General features: G+C 41.5%; 1 protein-coding gene and 1 long non-coding RNA gene across 2 annotated transcripts in view; one reads left to right on the forward strand and one right to left on the reverse strand.

Annotated features, from left to right (window-relative positions):
* Positions 1–25,123, forward strand: part of LOC106574056 (calcium/calmodulin-dependent protein kinase type IV) — a 41,604-nt gene extending 16,481 nt beyond the window's left edge. Inside the window, exons 6-11 of the mRNA XM_014149593.2 lie at positions 12,161–12,251; positions 16,277–16,351; positions 16,979–17,054; positions 17,329–17,455; positions 21,902–22,054; positions 22,831–25,123. Of these exons, the coding sequence (XP_014005068.1) occupies positions 12,161–12,251; positions 16,277–16,351; positions 16,979–17,054; positions 17,329–17,455; positions 21,902–22,054; positions 22,831–23,346 (1,038 nt within the window). The 3' untranslated portion in view covers positions 23,347–25,123. The remainder of the gene's footprint in view (positions 1–12,160; positions 12,252–16,276; positions 16,352–16,978; positions 17,055–17,328; positions 17,456–21,901; positions 22,055–22,830) is intronic.
* On the reverse strand, positions 3,939–6,999 carry LOC106574058 (uncharacterized). The gene is made up of 4 exons (XR_001321464.2): positions 6,775–6,999; positions 6,498–6,623; positions 6,302–6,400; positions 3,939–6,221 (listed from the first exon to the last, which is right to left on the reverse strand). It is a non-coding gene; the product is annotated as an uncharacterized lncRNA (long non-coding RNA).
* Positions 25,124–25,230: the final 107 nt, after the last annotated feature.

Consider the following 25,230-nt stretch of genomic DNA (forward strand, 5'->3'; position numbering starts at 1 on the left):
GGTTAAATAAGGCTGCTATACTAACCCTACTAATGATAATGACATTACTTATTGTTATAATGGTGGTTAAATAAGGCTGCTATACTAACCCTACTAATGATAATGACATTACTTATTATTATAATGGTGGTTATATAAGGCTGCTATACTAACCCTACTAATGATAATGACATTACTTATTGTTATAATGATGATCATAATAATAATAGTAATAATAACATTAAGAAGGAGATCAAGTAAATGGAGGGTACAGGAGCGAAAGCTGTGTGTATTTTGTGTGACAAACAAGATTAAAATATACTTTTTCTGCCTGTTTGGAACAGCGTAAAAAACCACTAAATCAATGATAAGTAATACCAGTCTGTTCCAACACCCTAAAAAGTGTAAAGCCTTTATTACAGCACAGATTAAAAACAGACTAATCTGTCCAACAGTTTGCCTTTGCATGAGGCTTGGTGCTCAACAGAAGCAGGATCTGTTTTATTTCTGTAGATATATATGGATGATTTATAAAGCCAGGCACATTCAACAGTTTGGCTATTGATTATAGACCTAATTAAGTTGGGGTTTGCACTCTCCTCACATTTCTTAGGCAAAGCCCTATTTGCACGGGACATGTATTACTAAAGAACGTTGGTAATGTAATTATTACCCCAGAATGTCCGCAGATTCGGACAGGATTAGTTTTTTCAAAACTGCCCCCTGTAATTCTTATTTTTTTTAAATAAACTGACAGTTATGAAGGAAGCCTTGAGGGTTTTTTTCTAAGCGTGAATATATTTCAACAAGTACAGGCGATAACAGGGCTACACTGATAACTCCAGCTTGGTTCCCAAATTTCTGAACCATACCAAACCATCTTTGGTATAGTGTCGCAGTAATATTTGAATTGAGGAAGTGTTATTATAATCATTAGGATATTTTAGCGATCCGCAGTAGACGTCCTAAATGCCCCCCTGTCTTCAGATGTGAGCTAAACAGTGCACGTGCACTTGAGATGGGTTTGAAGGCTATGGATGCAAAAGTGAACTTATCATTTCCATACGTTCAGTGGCAGAACTAAAGTTTTATACATGGGGTGGCCAGGGGTGGCCGGGGGGGGTCAGGGGGTGGCCGGGGGGGCAGGGGGGTGGCCAAGGGGGTGGCCAAGGGGGGCCAGGGGGTGGCCAAGGGGGGCCAAGGGGGTGACCAGGGGGGCCAAGGGGGTAACCAGGGGGGGCCAAGGGGGTAACCAGGGGGTGGCCAGGGGGTGGCCAAGGGGGTGACCAGGGGGCCAAGGGGGTGGCCATGGGGGGCCAAGGGGGTGACCAGGGGGGCGGCCAGGGGGTGGCCAAGGGGGTGACCAGGGGGGCCAAGGGGTGACCAGGGGGTGGCCGGGGGGCCAGGGGGTGGCCAAGGGGGGGGGCCAAGGGGGTAACCAGGGGGTGGCCAGGGGGGCCAAGGGGGTGACCAGGGGGGCCAAGGGGGTGACCAGGGGGGCCAAGGGGGTGGCCATGGGGGGCCAAGGGGGTGACCAGGGGGTGGCCAAGGCTACTTCAGGGGTGAATCCTATGATTGCTGATTAGAGGTAGAAGTGATAATTCACTTAACCCAGATTTCTTCAATGTGGCAGATAGTGTGGTCCAAAAGGGTTACTTCACTAGAATTCTTTAACATACTATGAATAGTCAGTGTCTCTACCTCAGAATGGCAGCTCAATTTCTTTCTTTCTCTCTCACACACAGACACAGACACAGACACACACACACACACGAGAGACTTGGGTCTCTCTGTTTTCATGAATATATAATCTGGGTCTATAAGTGTTGAACATCCTAAATATTGTCAGGAAATAAAGCTCAAGCACCAAGGAGATAAGACAGCATGTGTGTTACATAAATTGCATAGTTTATGTACAAAAAAGTAAATTAGAAAAACAACGCGCTGCAATTTGACATACCAGGTATCAAGCAGAAATCAAGCATAAGTGCCCATTAATATTACAAAGTCACAGAATCATATTTAGGCTCATATATATTATGTTAACTAATAGCAAAGAAAAGTTTTGGAATTGGCCTAATCCAGACCAAATTAAATCTGTGTGACATGTTATCCTTTGGATTAGAGGTCGACCGATTAATCGGAATGGCCGATTAATTAGGGCCGATTTCAAGTTTTCATAACAATCGGTAATCGGTATTTTTGGCCACCGATTTGCCGATTTAAAAAAATAAATAAAATAAAAATATTTACACCTTTATTTAACGAGGCAAATCAGATTAAAAACACATTCTTATTTACAATGTTGGCTTAGAAACGGGGGTTAACTGCCTTGTTCAGGGGGGATTCGTTTTTGCAACCTTCGGTTACCAGTCCAACGCTCTAACCACCTGCCTTACATTGCACTCCACAAGGATTAACCTGTTACGCGAGGGCAGCAAGAAGCAAAGGTAAGTTGCTAGCTAGCATTAGACTTATAAAAAACGATCAATCTTAACATAATCACTAGCTAACTACACATGGTTGATGATATTACTAGTTTATCTAACGTGTCCTGCGTTGCATATGATCGATGCGGTGCCTGTTAATTTTCATCGAATCACAGCCTACTTCGACAAAAGGGTGATGATTTAACAAGCGCATTTGCAAAAAAAGTACTGTCGTTGCACCAATGTACCTAACCATAAACATCAATGCCTAACAGGAATATTTAGACTTAGTCACCCGTTAGATAAAATACGGAACGGTTCCGAATGTCACTGAAAGAAAACAACTTTTGTTTTCGAGATGATAGTTTCCAGATTCGACCATATTAATGACCCAAGGCTCGTATTTCTGTGTGTTTATTATGTTATAATTAAGTCTATGATTTGATAGAGCAGTCTGACTGAGCGGTGGTAGGCAGCAGCAGGCTCGTAAGCATTCATTCAAACAGCCCTTCGCTGTGCTTCAAGCATTGCGCAGTTTATGACTTCAACCTGGGTGGGTATAATTTGTGGAACGTTCCAACAGGAATCTATTCCAAAAACTTCGTAAATAACAAGGTTTCCAAAAAACAACGCATACAAAGTTGTATAGCGGCAGAATAAGATACCGGGTAGGGAGTGGTCTATTTCATTGTGTTTTTCACTCATCACGTTTATTCCGAAAAATGTCTGTCCTCACATGTCTGTTTGCCTATGGACAAACATTAAGAATAAGCTACGTGGTGAGTTGATTCCTATTCGGCAGCTAGTTAGCTAGGTTTGTATGCGTTGCTACTTTGTATGCGTTGTTGGTTGGCAACCTTTTACTTTACGTTTTTTGGAACAGATTCCTGTTGGAACGTTCCACAAATTATACCCACCCCTTCAAGCCTATCAACTCCCAAGATTAGGCTGGTGTAACCGATGTGAAATGGCTAGCTAGTTAGCCGGGTGCACGCTAATAGCGTTTCAAACGTCACTCGCTCTGAGACTTGGAGTAGTTTTTCCCTTCCTCTGCATGGGTAAAGCTGCTTCGAGGGTGGCTGTTGTCGATGTGTTCCTGGTTTGAGCCCAGGTAGGAGCGAGGAGAGGGACGGAAGCTATACTGTTACACTGGCAATACTAAAGTGCCTATAAGAACATTCAATAGTCAAAGGTATATGAAATACAAATCTTATAGAGAGAAATAGTCCTATAATTCCTATAATAATATAATAACTACAACCTAAAACTTCTTACCTGGGAATATTGAAGACTCATGTTAAAAGGAACCACTAGCTTTCATATGTTCCCATGTTCTGAGCAAGGCACTTAAACATTAGCTTTCTTACATGGCACATATTGCACTTTTACTTTCTTCTCCAACACTTTGTTTTGCATTATTTAAACCAAATTGAACATGTTTCATTATTTATTTGAGGCTAAATTGACTTTATTGATGTATTATATTAAGTTAAAATAAGTGTTCATTCAGTATTGTAATTGTCACTATAAAAATAACAATAATAATAATAATAATCGGCCGATTAATCGGTATCGGACTTGGGTTGGGCCCCTCCAATAATCGGTATCGGTATCGGCGCTGAAAAAAATCATAATCGTTCGACCTCTACTTTGGATTATCATTTTAGAATGTCAGTGTACTAGCTAGTACACAGTGCAGGTTTTAATCATGACCAGAGGGACCACCTAAGTGCCATATTATCCTAGGTAGATTTAAAACAGCATTATTCTGCGGTTCTGTTGAGAACTGGCAAAATGTTTCACAAACTCATCCATGTTGAGGGAGCATGCCCTCCTTGACTCAACACTGAGAATTCCTGAGGTGACTTAACCTGTCATCAACCATTGTTGTCCTAAGGTGGGTTTTAATCAGTTTTAAAGCTGAGAAGCTTCTCTCGCAAGAAGCACTGCTGACTGGTGTAACAACAGAAATCTTACAAAGTCGAAATAGCTCATGGAAGACCTCTTTATAAAGTTCTAGAAACACAACAAAGTCAAGGAGAGTAGACGGTCTGTCCCTTCCTCCTTTCTCTCTCCTATCAAGAAGCCACTTGGTTTGATGAACCTCATGTTTGAGGTCCTCTAAATCTGACTCAAAGGTCTGAGCAAAGGCGAACAGAGGCTCTTCATTCAAGAATGTTGTACTCTTTGGGTTGAGAGACTGGACCCCTTGCATTATCTCGCAATTCTTCTTTGAATAATTCCTCTGCAGCTCAGTTGTGAGACTGATAAAAGATAGCTCTTTGGAAGCTCTCACCATCACTTTGGTCACTATTTTTCTGTCCTACAGTGCTCATCATCAATGAGTCGTGAAATCTTAAGCTTGTTTTAGGCTGTGTTTTACACACGGTTTGTACAATTATTTTGCAGTGCTCTGCAATCTCTTCAACCTCTTTCCATAGTTCTCCAAATTAACCCTCACTTCTGTAGTCCTGTAATGTGTCTGTAAGGGCACCTACTAGATCCACAGCCCTTGCTAGGTCAAGAGAGCTTGATTGAAGCATGTCAGAAAGACATTTGGCATCACCAAGCACTTTACAAAAGGTAACCAAAAGCCCTATGAAATGTAAATCTATTTCAGAAAGAAGGCCCCTTGCCTCCACTGATCTATCACCACTATTTTCAAGTGTGATATCCTGTAGCACTCTCAGAACTGCTGGAAGCCTGTCCCTCAGATTACTGCATGCCATGTATCTGCATGCCCACCTTACATTCATCCGTAAGTCTCTGTTGTTCCCTGGGCTGCTGCTGTGGATACAGCTCTTTCTGAACTGCAAGCCACTTGAGATGAACGTATGAGCCAGATACAAAGTTATAAAGCTTCTGCAGGAAAGAAAAAAAGTTAACTGCCTCAGGCACTGATTTTACAGCCTCGACAAGAACCAAATTCAAACAATGTGGATTACAGTGTACATAAAATGTTTTTAATCCGTGCAGACACACCAGAATGCTTTCCACTCATGATGGATGCACCGTCATAGCCTTGCCCCACAAGATTATTTCTGTAGTCCAGACCATGTTTTTCAAGGCAATCAATTATCATTTTTTTTGTGAGAGCAGCTTTCAGCTGACTGAAAGTGTAAAAGGTTTTCGTGGATGGCCCCGTTGTAACAGTACCTCACAACTGAAGAGATTTGTTCTTTTTTCTTTAAATCTTTGGTTTCATCTGCAATTACACTAAAAACGTCACTTTCTGGATTTGGTGGCTTGTGTACTTAGCATTGCCACATGCATTCATCATTTTCTCTATGAGAGGGTCATGCTTTGCTATTTCTTCTAAGATTGTCAAAAAATGACCCTTGTTGTGAGAGTCATCAGACTCTCGATGACCTCTCTGCACTAGATTTTGAGTGGCAGTTAATAGGAGCACATCTGCAATTGTTTTAATGTAAGTACAGTTTTCCTCCACTTTCTTTTTCCGGTCATCATTTATGACATCTAACATTGATGAGTTGCTGTCAATAGTCCTTTTATGCTGATTCCAAGCATACATAGCATTGATATGATGCTCTGCCTTCGAATGGAGATTAAAGCCAGAATCTTTAAACAGCGCCTTTTTCCAGTTACAAAAATCTGACTGTGATGTGAAGGCAGATTAAGGTGTATTGGGCAGAGAAAAATGCCTACAGGTGAAACCATAAGTCAAATTTTGAAGCCATGAATTGTCTTTATACCAGGAGCTGATGAAAGACCGTTTCCTAGTACCATGCTGAGTTCTGGGAAATGTTTTCAAACACGGCTGTACAGGACCCACTTCTCTGGATCTTGAAATGTCTGAAATACACGTTAAATAATAATTAGATACTAACAGCTGCTAACTAAAATGTGTAGGTTAAAGTATAGGCCTGGCCTACCATTGGGTCCTTATGGAACAGCATATCTGGTGCTTGATGCAGTTGGGAGGAGCTCGATGACATCTCCTGGCAGCTCTTTTTCATTTTTTCTTTATTCAACTAGGCAAGTCAGTTAAGAACAAATTCTTATTTTCAATGACAGCCTAGGAACAGTGGGTTAACTGCCTTGTTCAGGGGCAGAACAACAGATTTTTACCTTGTCAGCTCGGGGATTTGATCTTGCAACCTTTCGGTTAGGTGTCCAACGCTCTAACCACTAGGCTACCTGCCGCCCAACTGTCTTGCTCAGAACCAGAGGTCTCTGTGTCATCCCTTGATACAACTATTACATTAAAACAACACAAGAACCACAAAGAACCACAATAAAAATGCCACAGCCATCAAAGAAAGAACACACATGAATCAACAACCAACATTTTAAAGTGAGGCTTAATCTGACAAAATCATCCATTACAAGCTGAAGCTAAACTTACATTCTGAACTGGGCATGAAAGTGACTGCCTGGTAGATGCTCTGACCTGGGGGTGGTAGACTGGGTCCGTGTGAAGTCTGACCACACTGACTCTGACTAGCCTCAGGTAGGGAGCTGCTCTGACCTGGTGGTGGTAGACTGGGTCCTTGTGAAGTCTGACCACACTGACTCTGACTAGCCTCAGGTAGGGAGCTGCTCTGACCTGGTGGTGGTAGACTGGGTCCTTGTGAAGTCTGGCCACACTGACTCTGACTAGCCTCAGGTAGGGAGCTGCTCTGACCTGGTGGTGGTAGACTGGGTCCTTGTGAAGTCTGACCACACTGACTCTGACTAGCCTCAGGTAGGGAGCTGCTCTGGGGTCCGGTGGTGATGTAAGGTCTGGGGTCTGTTTGCACCTGATCTGCCTGTTTGTGCTTCTTTAAAAGAAGTCTGATATCTCTCCCTTTCTTTTCATGTTTAATTGACCCTATGCAAAAATAAGACAGTCTATGGTTACATCTAAGCATCCAATTACCCACATTTTAGTCATCTCAATCTTAATTACAAATCCCCATTATCATAACTGTACCTTAAAATCAACTACCAGCCTAAGTTACTAGTTAGATCATGGCTAGCCCCACTCTGCAGTAAGTAACTTAGCTAGCTATAATTTATTACACCTTTAAGATAGCCTGTTTGCTATCTGCAAATTGTGGAAATCATTTGAGTAACGTTAACAGATTGATAATAACAATTGTTCGTTTTGAGTTCAAGTATGAAAATCTAACTGAGTTAATGGATTTAAATTGCTGAATGTTAACTTGCTGAACACTGACAGCTGTAGCCTACTAGTTACCCCACATTAGCTAAACATTTGTATACTGTAACTTACTACACAGCATTGTATATGTGTGTATTACTAGCACAGATGTAAACATATTGTTAGGCTAAATTGTGAACTGATCTCTCTAATCTGATGAACTGTCTGTTAATGGAGGTCTAACGTTAACTAACACAGCGACTCAACCAACGTAAAAGTTGTTCAGGAAACCTAAACCCGATGTTAAACCTTAAAACTTACTTCAAATATGATGCTTTCGCCAATCGTGAAAAGAGCTCGTAGAGCTGAGGAAATATTCTCTCTTCTTCTGAATGTTCTTCTGTATCTCGCAACCAACGTTAATGTTCTCTCTTCCTCGTCCTCGATTTGAAAAATGCGCCACCGAATGTCAAAATAAATGCTTCTTTCAACTAGAGGTGAAGTGAGTTCAGCATCAAACTGCCAGCAGCGAATGAACCCCCGGATAGCCCTCTGTCTCCGCCCTTGCAAACGGTTAGGTCAGTTGTATGCTGCTTTGCGAGCTATTAACAGCAAGGATTACATTAAATAGGTGCAATATTTTTTACTTACGCATTTGCCAATATTCAATTCATACGCACAAAACATATTAACAAAAACATTCACTGTGAAAGTTGATACATGTTGGCCCTTCATAGGATTTGCGCAGCACTTCGTTCAATTTATCGAATCAGTTATTGTTTTCTTGCTCAAACCGTGAGCAACACCTGTAAAACCAAGACATTTCTCACAAAACCCAAGGATGTCGATTCACACGGGACTAGTATTATCATAGGACCTTGGAGTTTGCCAAAAAACTGTAGGTTATTCTGGCTGGAATTGTTACTCTCCTGCCATGTACAAATTGCCGCCATGGCAGATTCGGACAGATTAAAATGACAGATGTGGTGTTTTGTGCTTGTGCTCATAATGACATTACCCGACCACCCCCAGTATACTAATCCTGTCCGAATAGGGCTTAACATGCTGACCAGACGGACACGTCGCGTGCACGAGCGTCGCAAAATACATTTAGAAATCCATGTTATTCAATTATTGCACCCACACTGCTCGTGTGCGCCAGCGAGCGTCTGTGTTGCCAAGGGCTAAAATAGAAGTCATTCCTATTTCTGACGCAGATCACGCTGGAAGTCCTGCCTCTCCCATCTCCTCATTGGTTTATAGAAGCAGGTACCCACGTGCCATCTCCTCATTGGTTATACCCACGTGGGTGATTGAAAGACGAACTGTTTTGCCGGTTGTCGTGGTAATACTATGAAAGTGTAGATGCCAATCACCATATAAGTTCAAAGAAGAAAAAGCCTGGAAGGAGGAGAGATGACTAGAAATGATTCGGTTGACCGTTTTATGTGTGGATTAATTGGCGGAGTAGAGGACTTGTGCATTTCAGGTAAAATAACAACTCAATGTTTATATCCCAGGACAAATTAGCTAGCAACAGCAAGCTAGCTAAATAGGACAAATTACCTAGCAAGTGCAAGCTAACTAGCTAAATTGCCATACATGTTTAATGCTTTTCGACCTGTCCCCAAATTAATGTCATTGGTTCAGAGTTTGTTTTGATATTTTAACCTGCGTGTTGTGATCGCATTTGGTGTAGGGGGACAAAATAAATTTATGCACGATAGAGCACGTGCGCAGCCGGTTTGGGTTAGGCAAGGTCTGTTTCCTCGTCTCTGCTGCTGCTGCCTTCACCACATTGTTCTCAATCCCAATATGCTAGTTCAATTTGCTATTATGCACATAGGAACATAGGGAAAGTCATCAATTTTACGGCACATTGAAGATTATGCTCCAGAACCACGGACAGCAACCATATCCAACGCGGGAGAAAGCGCATTTGTTATAAAATAATATTTGATTTATTAGTGTTGCACCATTATTTTTGCATAATATAACCACATACAATTTCAGTATCACGTCTTAGCGTGATGGACTGTGCCATGCCCGTGGTCCCCACAATGAATTAGTCCACTGAGACAGGCACGAATCAGATAGGTGACTTGTGCACCATGAAAAAAAAATATTTATTGTGACTGCTTGATTAAAGAAATGTTGGTTGACCAACAGCCTATCTGTCACGGTTGTCGTAAGGAGGAGCGGACCAAAGTGCAGCGTGTGTGTCGTTCCACATTTTATTTACACTGTGAAACTATGCAATACATAAATAAACTGAACGACGATGACAACAACAACAACAACCCGCGACGCAAACATACGCTAACTCAAAGATAATCTCCCACAAACCCAGGTGGAAAAAAAACCCTACTTAAGTATGATCTCCAATTAGAGACAACGAGGACCAGCTGCCTCTAATTGGAGATCATCCTAAACAAAACCCCAAGATAGAAATACAAAACTAGAACCTGACAACCTAGAAATAGAAAACATAGGGAAAAAAACCTGTCACACCCTGACCTACTCTACCATAGAAAATAACATCTTTCTATGGTCAGGACATGACACTATCGACCAAACAACTAAATGGGGTCAGCCCTAGTTTTTTTATGGTACTTTTTACCCCTTTTTCTCCCCAATTGGTAGTGTGTGAATTGGACAATTTTCCAGTCAAAATGTAACAAGTACTTTTGAGTGTCAGGGAAAATGTCAAAATTACATAGTTTTTCTAGGAATGTAGTAAAAGTTGGCAAAAATATAAATTGTAAAGTAAAGTTTAGATCCCCCCCCCCCCCCAAAAACGACTTAAGTAGTACTTTAACGTATTTTTACTTAAGTACATTACACCAGTTTGAAGACCTGTCTGGTCGAAACAGCTGTTGCCAATAAACCACATGGGAGAATTGACTGTAATGTACAGAGATCTTTTTACTGTCCTAATGAGTGTTCTGTAACCATGTAATGAGGATATTAGGGGCCTGAGCAGGCCAGTTCACTGCCATGCACTGTGGCCTAGCTAAGCCAGCTCCATCATGATCAAATTACTCCACCGAAAACCCAGAACATGCGAGGAAACAAACAGACATATTACCAAACTTGCATAAACTACAAACTTGCCAGAAATAAAAGATTGTGGAAGTTGATCAGTGTAATAATGGTGTATTGATAGGAAGAAACATAGGGGTTCAACAATCAACAGTCCAGAGAGCAACATTTAAATTACTGAAAACCTTACACGTACCTGAACCTCTGGCTGATTCTTTGAATGGAAGAGTGCAGAAAAATATTGAGTTAATAATCCATCAGAAGTCCAAAAGGACATTATCAGGCCATATATCAGACCGTATATTATCACATTCTATTCAGAGTTCCATAATTACATTTTTCTGTAGGAGCAATGTTTCCTTTAAATTTCACTCCACGCTTTCATGGTATAGTTAGAAAACGAGTCCAGTAGTCATAGTTGGAACTAACTCTCTTGACTCTTGAGTGACAGGGAGGATGTTAAGAGCAGTCAAAGAGCCTCTAAGCTACTGCAGCAATGGGCCCCATCTGTTGAGTCGATTTTAGATCAGGGGCTGCTCATTTACAGATTAAATTAAATGATGCCCTGATTGGTCTGAATCCCTCAGGTCCCACAGCAATTCTCTCCTCAAGCTATGATCTGTTTGACCTGCTCTCTGTTCTTCAAGTTTCAACGCCCGAACAGATCTGCCATCTAGTCCACACACGTGTTTTTGTTGACGTGAACTAAAATGGACTTGTTCTCTTGGTAGAAGTGTGCCTAGTTAAAAAGGGCCTTTCTTAGGACATTTAGCTTTTTTGTACTCAACTACAACTTCAACTCCATATTTATAGGTGACAGAAGTCGTTTCCAGCTGCATAACTGACAGCTCCTGGGTTTGGATGCCCTTGATTACCTGAACAATACATTGGATGACCTGGTTAACTGTAACTAGGACTGTAGCAATACATTTTGATAGCACGTACAGCAAGGGTGTCCAAACTTATCTGCAAAGGAACAGTGTGGGAACAGGCTTTGCTCCAACCAATGTAGCATTGTATCGAGACTCATTCAGAGGTAAATCATGTTGTATCCTTGAGTATCAATCCAGTATTGAATCATAGTTCTGTCAGATGATTAGAAACGTATTGATTTCCACTCTGTAGAGGCTTGGCTCAGTTAAACAGTATCCCTGTCCCTGAGCTCTGCTGGCCTGTACTGTGGGGGAGGGCTAGAGAAGGTGGCCTCTTATGATCCCACATATTGTATTACATGACTGAAAAAAGGTTTACTTACAAACTTAGCTGTCCCCATTTTGAAAAACTGAAAATGAAATGTTAATGGTAAAAATAGATAATTTCTTCTAATTGTTGTGTCATTTTAGAAGGTCATTCCAAACTCCAGTACTAGTTGTGATAGGCCGACTTGTCCATATGAACTGATAAGGTCAAGTTTGACAACATTTAAAAAAAATAGCTGTCAACATGTCACCCAGGGTGTGTTTTGCGGCATTTTGTTTGCTTACTGTGGCCGTAATTTTACATTTAAATTTGGGTCATTTAACAGATGCTCTTATCCAGGGTGACTTACAGTCAGTGCATTCAACTAATGTTGCAACTGTTTTGTTCTCTTGTGTTTGTGCCACAGTATTTACATGACAATGGGGTGGTGCACCGTGACCTGAAACCAGAAAACCTTCTGTACGCTGACCTCTCTTTGAACGCCCCGCTTAAGATTGGTAACTACAAGTACCTGTAGGCTGTTACACAACTGACACCTTCCTAGATAAACTGACTGTCTCCTAGATAAACTGACTGTCTCCTAGATAAACTGACTGTCTCCTAGATAAACTGACACCTTCCTAGATAAACGGACTGTCTCCTAGATAAACTGACTGTCTCCTAGATAAACTGACTGTCTCCTAGATAAACTGACTGTCTCCTAGATAAACGGACTGTCTCCTAGATAAACGGACTGTCTCCTAGATAAACTGACTGTCTCCTAGATAAACCCACACCTTCCAAGATAAACTGACTGTCTCCTAGATAAACTGACTGTCTCCTAGATAAACTGACTGTCTCCTAGATAAACTGACTGTCTCCTAGATAAACTGACTGTCTCCTAGATAAACTGACACCTTCCTAGATAAACTGACACCCAAGATAAACTGACTGTCTCCTAGATAAACTGACTGTCTCCTAGATAAACTGACTGTCTCCTAGATAAACTGACTGTCTCCTAGATAAACTGACTGTCTCCTAGATAAACTGACTGTCTCCTAGATACACTGACTGTCTCTTAGATACACTGACTGTCTCCTAGATAAACTGACTGTGTCCTAGATAAACCGACACCTTCTTAGATAAACTGACTGTCTCCTAGATAAACGGACTGTCTCTTAGATAAACTGACTGTCTCCTAGATAAACTGACTGTCTCCTAGATAAACGGACTGTCTCCTAGATACACTGACTGTCTCCTAGATACACTGACTGTCTCCTAGATACACTGACTGTCTCCTAGATACACTGACTGTCTCCTAGATAAACGGACTGTCTCTTAGATAAACGGACTGTCTCTTAGATAAACGGACTGTCTCTTAGATAAACGGACTGTCTCTTAGATAAACGGACTGTCTCTTAGATAAACTGACTGTCTCTTAGATACACTGACTGTCTCCTAGATAAACTGACTGTCTCCTAGATAAACGGACTGTCTCCTAGATACACTGACTGTCTCCTAGATACACTGACTGTCTCCTAGATACACTGACTGTCTCCTAGATAAACTGACTGTCTCCTAGATAAACTGACACCCAAGATAAACTGACTGTCTCCTAGATAAACTGACTGTCTCCTAGATAAACTGACTGTCTCCTAGATAAACTGACTGTCTCCTAGATAAACTGACTGTCTCTTAGATAAACTGACTGTCTCTTAGATACACTGACTGTCTCTTAGATACACTGACTGTCTCTTAGATACACTGACTGTCTCTTAGATAAACTGACTGTCTCTTAGATAAACTGACTGTCTCCTAGATAAACTGACTGTGTCCTAGATAAACCGACACCTTCTTAGATAAACTGACTATCTCCTAGATAAACGGACTGTCTCTTAGATAAACGGACTGTCTCTTAGATAAACGGACTGTCTCTTAGATAAACGGACTGTCTCTTAGATAAACGGACTGTCTCTTAGATAAACGGACTGTCTCTTAGATAAACTGACAGTCTCTTAGATAAACTGACAGTCTCCTAGATAAACTGACAGTCTCCTAGATAAACTGACTGTCTCCTAGATAAACTGACTGTCTCCTAGATAAACTGACACCTTCCTAGATAAACTGACTGTCTCCTAGATAAACTGACACCCAAGATAAACTGACTGTCTCCTAGATAAACTGACTGTCTCCTAGATAAACTGACTGTCTCCTAGATAAACTGACTGTCTCCTAGATAAACTGACACCCAAGATAAACTGACTGTCTCCTAGATAAACTGACTGTCTCCTAGATAAACTGACTGTCTCCTAGATAAACTGACTGTCTCCTAGATAAACTGACTGTCTCTTAGATAAACCGACACCTTCTTAGATAAACTGACTGTCTCTTAGATACACTGACTGTCTCTTAGATACACTGACTGTCTCTTAGATAAACTGACTGTGTCCTAGATAAACCGGCACCTTCTTAGATTAACTGACTGTCTCCTAGATAAACGGACTGTCTCCTAGATAAACGGACTGTCTCTTAGATAAACTGACTGTCTCTTAGATAAACTGACTGTCTCTTAGATAAACTGACTGTCTCCTAGATACACTGACGGTCTCCTAGATAAACTGACGGTCTCCTAGATAAACGGACTGTCTCTTAGATAAACGGACTGTCTCTTAGATAAACGGACTGTCTCTTAGATAAACTGACTGTCTCTTAGATACACTGACTGTCTCTTAGATAAACTGACTGTCTCCTAGATAAACGGACTGTCTCCTAGATACACTGACTGTCTCCTAGATAAACTGACGGTCTCCTAGATAAACGGACTGTCTCTTAGATAAACTGACTGTCTCTTAGATACACTGACTGTCTCTTAGATAAACTGACTGTCTCCTAGATAAACGGACTGTCTCCTAGATACACTGACTGTCTCCTAGATACACTGACTGTCTCCTAGATACACTGACTGTCTCCTAGATAAACGGACTGTCTCTTAGATAAACGGACTGTCTCTTAGATAAACGGACTGTCTCTTAGATACACTGACTGTCTCTTAGATACACTGACTGTCTCCTAGATACACTGACTGTCTCCTAGATACACTGACTGTCTCCTAGATACACTGACTCTCTCCTAGTTAAACTGACTCTCTCCTAGTTAAACTGACTGTCTGCTAGTTAAACTGACTGTCTGCTAGTTAAACTGACTGTCTCCTAGATAAACGGACTGTCTCCTAGTTAAACGGACTGTCTCCTAGTTAAACGGACTGTCTCCTAGTTAAACGGACTGTCTCCTAGATAAACGGACTGTCTCCTAGATAAACGGACGGTCTCCTAGATAAACGGACGGTCTCCTAGATAAACTGACTGTCTGCTAGATACACTGACTGTCTGCTAGATACACTGACTGTCTCCTAGATACACTGACTGTCTGCTAGTTAAACTGACTGTCTGCTAGTTAAACTGACTGTCTCCTAGATACACTGACTGTCTCCTAGATACACTGACTGTCTCCTAGATACACTGACTGTCTGCTAGTTAAACTGACTGTCTGCTAGTTAAACTGACTGTCTGCTAGTTAAACTGACTGTCTGCTAGTTACACTGACTGTCTGCTAGTTACACTGACTGTCTCCTAGATACACTGACTGTCTCCTAGATAAACTGACTGTCTCCTAGATAAACTGACTGTCTCCTAGATAAACTGACTGTCTCCTAGATAAACTGACTGTCTCCTAGATACACTGACTGTCTCCTAGATACACTGACTGTCTCCTAGATACACTGACTGTCTGCTAGTTAAACTGACTGTCTGCTAGTTAAACTGACTGTCTCCTAGATAAACTGACTGTCTGCTAGATAAACTGACTGTCTCCTAGATACATTGACTGTCTGCTAGTTAAACTGACTGTCTGCTAGTTAAACTGACTGTCTGCTAGTTAAACTGACTGTCTCCTAGATAAACTGACTGTCTCCTAGATAAACTGAAGTGTACACTGAAATGTACACTGAGTGTACAAAACATTAGGAACTCTTTCCATGACATAGACTGGTGTCCATGACATAGACTGGTGAATCCAGGTGAAAGCTTTGATCCCTTATTGATGTCCCTTGATAAATCCACTTCAATCAGTGTAGATGAAGGGGAGCAGACAGGTTAAAGAATGATGTTTAAGCCTTGAGACAATTGAGACATGGATTGTGTATGAGTGCCATTCAGAGGGTGAATGGGCAAGACAAAATATTTAAGTGTATTTGAACGGGGTATGGTAGGTGACACGCGCACCACTTTGAGTGTGTCAAGAACTACAACGCTGTTGTGTTTTTCATGCTCAACAGTTTCCCATGTGCATCAAGAATGGTCCACCACCCAAAGGACATCCAGCCATGGTCCAGCATCCCTGTGGAACACTTGATACCTTGTAGAGTCCATGCCCTGACGATTTTAGGCTGTTCTGAGGCAAGAGACTCAATATTAGGAAGGTGTTCCTAATGTTTTGAACACCCAGTATATAATACTAACACTAAACCATTATCTGACCTTCACAGCTGACTTTGGCCTCTCAAAGATAATAGATGAGCAAGTGACCATGAAGACGGTGTGTGGCACTCCTGGATACTGCGGTGAGTTATAAATTGACAGATATATCCCAATGTGAATACAATTGTAGGATCAGGGTCGCCTGGTGTGTTGAGCCACACTCCCGCAGTGTTTATTGATTGGTGCTTCCCATTGAACCATAACAAAACAAATTGCAAGGTCACACTAATGAAAGGAAATAGAGACCACAGTGTGACTTTAAAAGGGGCAACCTGGGATTGGCTAGGAAATATTGACATATATTATATAGACACATACATTGTGAGATTGATATCAGTCCAATGAATCGTCTTCAACCACAACAAAGCAAATTGTTGGGGCGCACTATAATATTTGTAAAAAAATATGTAAATATATAAAATGTAATATGCGATGGATGAAAGGGATAAAACACAGAAAGTGAATGGTGTCACGTGGAAAGGAACAGCTGCATCCAGGTGTGTATGTAGTATGGAGGCAGCAGCAATACCACTAGACCAGCCACGGGATCAGGGCCGAAATGTTTCATGGAGGCTACAGACTGCAGCTTTCAAGGAAATAACATTCATAGTTCATAGTGTGTTTATCAGGATGAGCTGTCCTGTGTGGGATCTGACAGCTGGCTCTCACTCTCTCCCTCTCCATCCCTACCTCCCCATCTCGCCCTGCAGCACCAGAGATCCTCAGAGGCAATGCCTATGGTCCTGAAGTGGACATGTGGTCTGTGGGAGTGATCCTGTACATCTTGTGAGTTAAAAGAAACTACACTTTAAAATCTTGCCCAAGATCTGCGTGTACTCCGTGGGTAGCTGGCAATTTGATGACAAATTGAAGTCCTCTCATCACAGTATTGCAGCTAATGTAACCTCAAATATTCCCCTTTCTCCTATGGATTCTGGATGTAATATGCAAGTCTATTAGAGAGGTCTCTTGTCTGAAAGTATCCCGTATCTGTCTTTAAATCAAGTGAGAGTGGTGAAACAAATAAATAATTCAAGGGAAATGTTGCCTCTCCCCTCAGGCTGTGTGGGTTCGAACCATTCTTCGATCCGAGGGGAGACCAGTACATGTACAGCCGCATCCTCAACTGCGACTATGAGTTTGTCTCCCCCTGGTGGGACGAGGTCTCCCTCAACGCGAAGGACTTGGTGGGTTCCACCGTTTACTTCAAACAGAGGCTTTTATTATGAAAAACACTTATACTGTATTTGAAGGTCTGCTTATAAACATTATTGCTTTATTTGACAAGTATGTAAATGTATGTACAAAGGCTGTTTGTTATTGATTACAATACCTTTTAATACTTGGGGCTCTATTTTCGATTGGCGTTAAGGCTGCGCTAGTGTCAAACGCACGTTTTTTGGCAACTTTGACCTGTTATGCCTTGATCAGACTGACAGCGTCATTGCATTTTGGTACACCAGAAGTACATACATTTCCAATGGAATGCTGTGTTTGCCTTGCAGTATTGCCTTGCAGTATTGCCTTGCAGTATTGCCTTGCAGTATTGCCTTGCAGCATGGTGTGGTGCGTACGTTGGATTTATTGAATGTATGCGTAGACGTCTTGACAGAAACGGTAGCAGAAGGTGAATGGTGAACTTTTGTTGCACACATATCCAGATGATGCTGCGTACCATTTTGCACAGTGACGCTGTCAGTGTGATTGAGGCATTACTGACAGGTATTTGGTATTTCACCTGTCTTATATCAGCTCGCTAGTGCTCAGATGGGAGGGGTGGGAATATTTGAGGAGTGTCCTTACAGTGGCGGCAGGTAGCCTCAAGGCTCGAGCGTTGGGCCAGTCGCTGAACGGTTGTTGGTTGGAATAGCGGAGCTTGCTGTGCTCTTGAGCAAAGCACTTAACCCTAATTGCTCCAGGGTCGTTGTACAGTTGTGACCCCACTCACTGCGGTTGTCTCAGTGGGAGTTTGGATATGTAAGAAACACACTTGTATTTAACAGAAATTAAAAGCAACCCCCAAATAATAAAAAAGTGATCCAAAGTACTAATTTCAGGCAGTGCATGTATCCTACACCCTCCATCCCATCGAGAGATGTGAACCTAGAATTTAGAAGTCATTTTCATGTAACAAGTGCTTGTTTTTTATTTCATATGTTCAAAATCCAAGCCCTCCGTAGACTCCCCATACCCAATAACGAAGGCTGGTTCAACAGCAATGCATTGTCTTTTTTCTCCTGGCGATTTTATGATATCAATGCACTTTACATGCATTTATTGTTGTTGTAAAAAAAAAAGAAGATTGTGTTTTTTGTTAAATTTTATTAAAAGCAAACTTATTAGAATGATTCACCATCCTGGTTTTATGGTGAGAACATCCGTGGCACGCATGCAATTCAACTTCTGGAGAAATGTGAATGCGATCTGTAAAATGGTTCCAATATGACCCTTCATAGCCTGTTGTTTTAGTAGTATAAGCCCACAAGGAGAAATTATGGTGCCTGTAAGTGTATTTAGACACAGCCAATTTAAAACAAGTTGTTTCATTTTTTTCAAATGGGATTAGAATTATTGGCTCTCTTTTTAGGCCTTGTCAATATTTAATTTAATCTTGCTTATTGACAACGTTTGGCATGTCCATGCCCAGCCTAATGCAATTTACTGTAGGCCTAGCCCCTATATCAGTGTGAATGCTATGTACAGTACCAGTCAAAAGTTTTAGAACACCTACTCATTCAAGGGTTTTTCTTTATTTTTACTATTTTCTACGTTGTATAATAATACTGAAGACATCTAAACTATGAAATAACACATATGGGCTCATGTAGTAACCAAAAAAGTGTTAAACAAATCAAAATATATTTAATATTTTTTAAAGTAGCCACCCTTTGCCTTGGTGACAGCTTTGCACACGCTTGGCATTCTCTCAACCAGATTCCCCTGGAATGCTTTTCCAACATGTGCTGAACACTTGTTGGATGCTTTTCCTTCACTCTGCGGTCCAACTCATCCCAAACCATCTCAATTGGGTTGAGGTCGGGTGATTGTGGAGGCCAGGTCATCTGATGCAGCACTCCATCACTCTCCTTCCTGGTCAAATAGCCCTTACACAGCCTGGATGTGTGTTGGGTCATTGTCCTATTGAAAAACAAATGATAGTCCCACTAAGCACAAACCAGATGGGATGGCGTATCACTGCAGAATGCTGTGGTAGCCATGCTGGTTAAGTGTGCCTTGAATTCTAAATAAATCACAGACAGTGTCACAAGCAAAGTACCATCACACCTCCTCCTCCATGCTTCACGGTGGGAACCACACATGCGGAGATCATCCGTTCACCTACTCTGCATCTCACAAAGACACAGAGGTTGGAACGAAAAATCTGAAATTTGGACTTGTTAGACCAAAGGACAGATTTCCACCGTCTATTGTCCATTGCTCGTATTTCTTGGGCCAAGCAAGTCTCTTCTTCTTATTGGTGTCCTTTAGTAGTGGTTTCTTTGCAGCAATTCGACCATGAATGCCTTATTCATGCAGTCTCCTCTGAATAGTTGATGTTGAGATCTGTCTTACTTGAACTCTGTGAAGCATTTATTTGGGCTGCTTTTGATTTGTTTAACACTTTTTTGGTTACTACATGATTCATATGTGTTATTTCATAGTTTTTGTCTTCACTTTTATTCACTATTATTCTACACTATTAAGAAAAACCCTGGAATGAGTAGGTGTGTCCAAACCTTTGACTGGTACTGTATATATTTTCATATTGAAGCCATGCAATTGCTTAGAACAATGTGGACTGCAAACAGGTTCAAGTTAACGTATTTAGCAAAGATGGGATAGGTCTTAATTTTGTTATTTTGTTTCTGTAAGCTATTTAACAAACTATAATGGACTAATATTGGAATTGATTACAAGGGAATACATAAATGACAGTAAATACACAGCTTGACACAAGCACATATTTAGCCATGGAGCATGTTCTGATTGGCCAGTGTGTGGTCAAGCCTCAACTTATTTATTCATCAAAAAACAGTCTTTTCGCATCACCGCCAGCACTCATTCTTGGTTATGAAAATAGCTGAAATATTTCTGACACACCTCAAACCTATAGCGCTACCACTTAGATTTACCATTGTGTTAGGTTTGTTAAAATAGAGCCCATGATATATATGTGGGTCGTTCTTGAATTGCTGTGGCATTTCAGTCCCTTTGCAACCATGAAGAACACTTTAAAATGACATATAGTTACACATCATACATGTTTTTGTTTATATTAAACTGTTTATCAGTGGGAAAACGTAATGCAAATCCTTTATACTGCAAAACTTTGTTTATGCATTGTTGAAAGTGCTCAAGGTAAGCAAATTGGCTTGTCCCAGTAGTGATGTGTAGAGACATGTTTTGGGGGATTTAGAGATACCTATTATTTTGAATGCTAGTATGTAAGATATTGCATAGATCAATAAAAACAAAGAAGACTATTAAAACACCTATTTTTTGTTACTAGTATAATGTGTGTCCCTCAGTTTTGTCATTGCTGTCACCGCCTTGAAAATCACTGATTACAAAGATATACAAGGATCTTGAGCATTCTCTCCAACTGTTATTAGGGGAGGGGTCTATATTAAAGAAAATGATGTCATAAATGTGAGGATGTAAAATAAATAACATTGTGAGCAAAATGATTAATCATATCACATTAGTAAATGTTTTTGCTTGGGTTGATGACCTTAGATTTGAGAATTTTGAGCCTCCATTTCAGAAAATTATTAAAAAATGTTTAATTGGTGCTACCATCATTGGTGTTACTACTCCTACTGGTTGCATAATGTTATCATAATGGTAACAATGATTTAAAGTCATTAAGCTACCACTACAAAGACCCACAAGCTACCTTATTAGTTGATTTAGAATGGGAAATACATTTAAATAAAAACAATATATAGAAAAATGTAGTTTCCCAAATGCCATAGTATTTCAAGAATGACCCGTATATGACAAATATAAGTAAGACATTAGGTTTGTAAAATTTAGTCAAATGTATTTTTACCTTTATTTAACTAGGAAAGTCAGTTAAGAACAAATTCTTATTTTCAATGACGGCCTAGGAACAGTGGGTTAAACTACCTTGTTCAGGGGCAGAACGACAGATTTTTACCTTGTCAGCTCGGGCATTCGATCTTGAAACCTTTCGGTTACTAGTCTGACGCTCTAACCACTAGGCCACCTGCCGCTCCAGGCTAGTAAAATGTATATGTAACCTTATATACAATTTCTCTCATGCTTCATGGCTAGAGGAAAACCCATATTGTCAAAAAGCTATTACTGCGTAGAATATGTTGTGTTACCGCCAGCCAAACAAGCATAAAACTCCCAATAAAAAATAAGCCTCCATTTTGTTTTGGCCCGGCCGGATTCAATCAACTTTGCATCAGCACATTTAATTTAATAAATGTTCTTTCTTTACACAATTACTGTCTATTAGACCTGGGTCAAATACATGTAAAATACTTTTAATATTTGAGTTGTGCTGAATTTAGTTTGGGGTTTGCACTTTTGGGACTATTCCATTGCTGCCACAAGGTCAACTAAGTCAAAAAGAACCTCTCTCCCGTTGGCTGTCCCCTCAGGTCAGTAAGCTGATAGTGCAGGACCCCCACAAGAGGCTGACGGTGAAGGAGGCCCTGGAGCACCCCTGGGTACTGGGCAAGGCTGCCCGTTTCTCCCACATGGACACGACTCAGAGGAAGCTACAGGAGTTCAACGCCCGGCGCAAACTCAAGGTGAGTGAGGGGCTTGATGATAGCATCAAGAGTGCTTTATTATTTTCGAATAATAAAAAATGTACCATTAATTTGAAAGATTTAGGGCTCGACTCAATCCGTATCACTGAAGTTCAGTGCTATAGGGTGGAAGGTAGCCTCGAGGTTAGAGCATTGGGCTAGAAACTGAAAGGTCGCTGGTTTGAATCCCGGAGCCGACAAGGTGACACGTCTGTCGCTGTACCCTTGAGCAAGGCACTTAACTCCAATTGCTCGAGGGCCACTGGATAATGGTGAGCCTGGCTGAGACCTGCCACTCTCTGTGGGTAACTCAGGGGGAGTTGGGATATGCAAGAAACACATTTCCATTACACGTGTGTAACAGGACAAATATAAGCACCCCCCAAATTATTATTATAGCGGCATTGAAAGTACATTTCTGATTGAGTTGACTGAATGCAGTCTCTGCGAATGCGGGAACAATGCCTTTAAATTTCAATTGCGCTATAACTCTGAACATGAGCGACACTGATTGAATTGAGCCCTCACTCAGAGTAATGCACTTTGGACAACAATAGACATCAACAAACATTGCAGTTCAAATAATTGTATGCTGTCCTGATCCTCTTGGGAAATGTAAGCTTGCGGGCCAACCATTGTCTTGAATGGAATGTATGAACCTAATCACCACTATTGTTACATTGACATTCAGATTCTGGCTGAAGCACAGCTGTATGCCTCGTCTCTGAGGCAGGCTTGGTGACTGACAGCTGTGTGCCATGTTTCTCTGACTGCAGGCTATCATGAAGGCTGTGGTGGCCACCAGCCGTATGCACGAGGGCTCCCGGCGACGCACGGACAGCTGCGATATGCCCGGCTCTGACAAGACCACCTCCAGGCAGAGCAGCATGCAGCAGGACCCTCCCCAGAACTCCCTGGAGGGCCAGGCCTGCCAGGGAACGGACACTTCCCCGACCCAGGAGGACGACCAGTGTCCCCCGCCCCTCCCACCACGCTGCCCCATACCCTCCACCACCAACCCTCCTCTACTGGCTGGGGTTCTCTTCCCCTCCCGCCCACCCACCAGGCCCCCGCTAAGGGGAGTTGATGGGCAGAGACAGATATCGGTCATCCCCAAGACCACAGTGGTACGGCCTAGGGTGCCTCAGAAGAGCTGCTCCTCGGTGGACTCCTCCACCACCAAGCGGGAGCCGTCCTCCCCGGTCCTGACCACTCCCCCGAGCCCCAAAAGCCTCGGCAACAGATTCTCCATGGGGGTGGAGTCTGGCAGCAAAACGGCACAGTGTCAATGAGTGAGTGGCAGGTACCAAACAGTACGGGCTCCTCACCTACTGTAGGAGCTCCTACTGTTGTCCTAAAATGGCCGACGTCATTGTGAGAGTCAGGTGAGATGGTAGAAGATGACAACATGGAGGAGGAAGGATGAGAGGGAGAATGGATGTCTAATCTCGTCATATCTGTATCTGTTTAGACCGGGGACAAACGACTACTATACTTCCCTTGATATTTATTGTTCCTCTGTGTGCGTAACGAGATTGGATACTCATAACGAATTTGCAAATTAACTTTTAACTTTGGTCGAAACTTGGTTGCCAAGTTGCTTTAACCTCTTAATTTTCATTACTTTTCAAGACAAGGCCTCTCTGAACAGGACAAGGCCTCTCTGAACAGGACAAGGCCTCTCTGAACAGGACAAGGCCTCTCTGAACAGGACAAGGCCTCTCTGAACAGGACAAGGCCTCTCTGAACAGGACAAGGCCTCTCTGAACAGGACAAGGCCTCTCTGAACAGGACAAGGCCTCTCTGAACAGGACAAGGCCTCTCTGAACAGGACAAGGCCTCTCTGAACAGGACAAGGCCTCTCTGAACAGGACAAGGCCTCTCTGAACTGTTTTACTTCAAAGGCCACATACTTTGTATTCTCTGCACCTTTCTACAATTCAATGTTGGAATCTACAGACTTCATATGCAAATATGTGAATGCATACACAATCCTCTCATTCAGGTAGTAAAGATATTGTATTTGTGAGCTTATGAATGTAGTCAAGGTGTATTGTAATATTTACTTTGCAATAATTTTAATGATCTAATATTTGCACTGTATACGTTGATTAATCGACATAGATCACAAAAAGCATTCACACTGCTAATCGTTTACTATTTCAGTCAAACTGCACTTTTATTCCTCTGGAAATGTACATGACTGACCAGAATAGCTTGTTTGTGGCTCAAACCAATTTTCCCTTCATTCATTGGTTGTAAAACATTCTTGGGTAGTTACCCATCTGCTGAAGGAACACACATCATATTCACCTCATCTGTACAACCTCACTGGAGCTACCACTCTACCTCTGTGTGCAGGGGCTTCCAATACCAGTAATGGCAAAACCTGTAAAGAAACTGTTGGACGAGTGAGGTTATGAGGCAAAGCACAGCTTTCTGCAACAGAATCATATTGTAAGTGGCAAGTAAATACCTGCGAGGCGCACCCTCATTTTCATTGGCTAAGGGCTTTTCTCAATGGAACTCAAATAACTGATCAAATGAGTGTCATTAAAATACAGTCAATTTCCATTTCAAGGGCCAACCTTCACCTGCTATCTTGTATTCTCACTCTAACATTGCCAAATAGTAAGCCTGCATTTTACTGCTGACATGTTCATACTTGTCTAAACCAGTCATTTACACCTATGAAATGTATAAAGTATGGCTATTTTACTAATCATAATTATTGCTTACAAATGCTTTATTTGGGGGTTGGGAGGGGGGTGTAGTTAACAGTTGTGTTTGTTTTGTAATTCATTTCTGTATTTCCCGTTTTTCATTCATTCACATAATTGTAGCCTACCTTTTGAAGGTGACATATTTTAGACAACATGAGATTGATTTAACGGTCATAAGAGGGGAATGTATTGAAGGTGTACAGGTCTATACACTTTGTATGTTTGATCATATCACAATAATCTAAATGTCTTGTATTCTACAGAAATATTTAACACAGCATCCATTCAAGATGGTAGTTGCTGTGTGATAACATAAAATTAATAAAACGTTTATTTAGAAGTCCAATATTAGCCTGGAAGAGTTATCAGTTTTATAACAAACTGCCAATATGAGAATCTCTAGACGCAAAAGAAACGCACACCTATTTAGGCGAGGTGCTGGCTAGCGGAGTG

Source organism: Salmo salar, chromosome ssa16 (assembly GCF_905237065.1).
Source record: "Salmo salar chromosome ssa16, Ssal_v3.1, whole genome shotgun sequence".
NCBI lineage: Eukaryota > Metazoa > Chordata > Actinopteri > Salmoniformes > Salmonidae > Salmo > Salmo salar.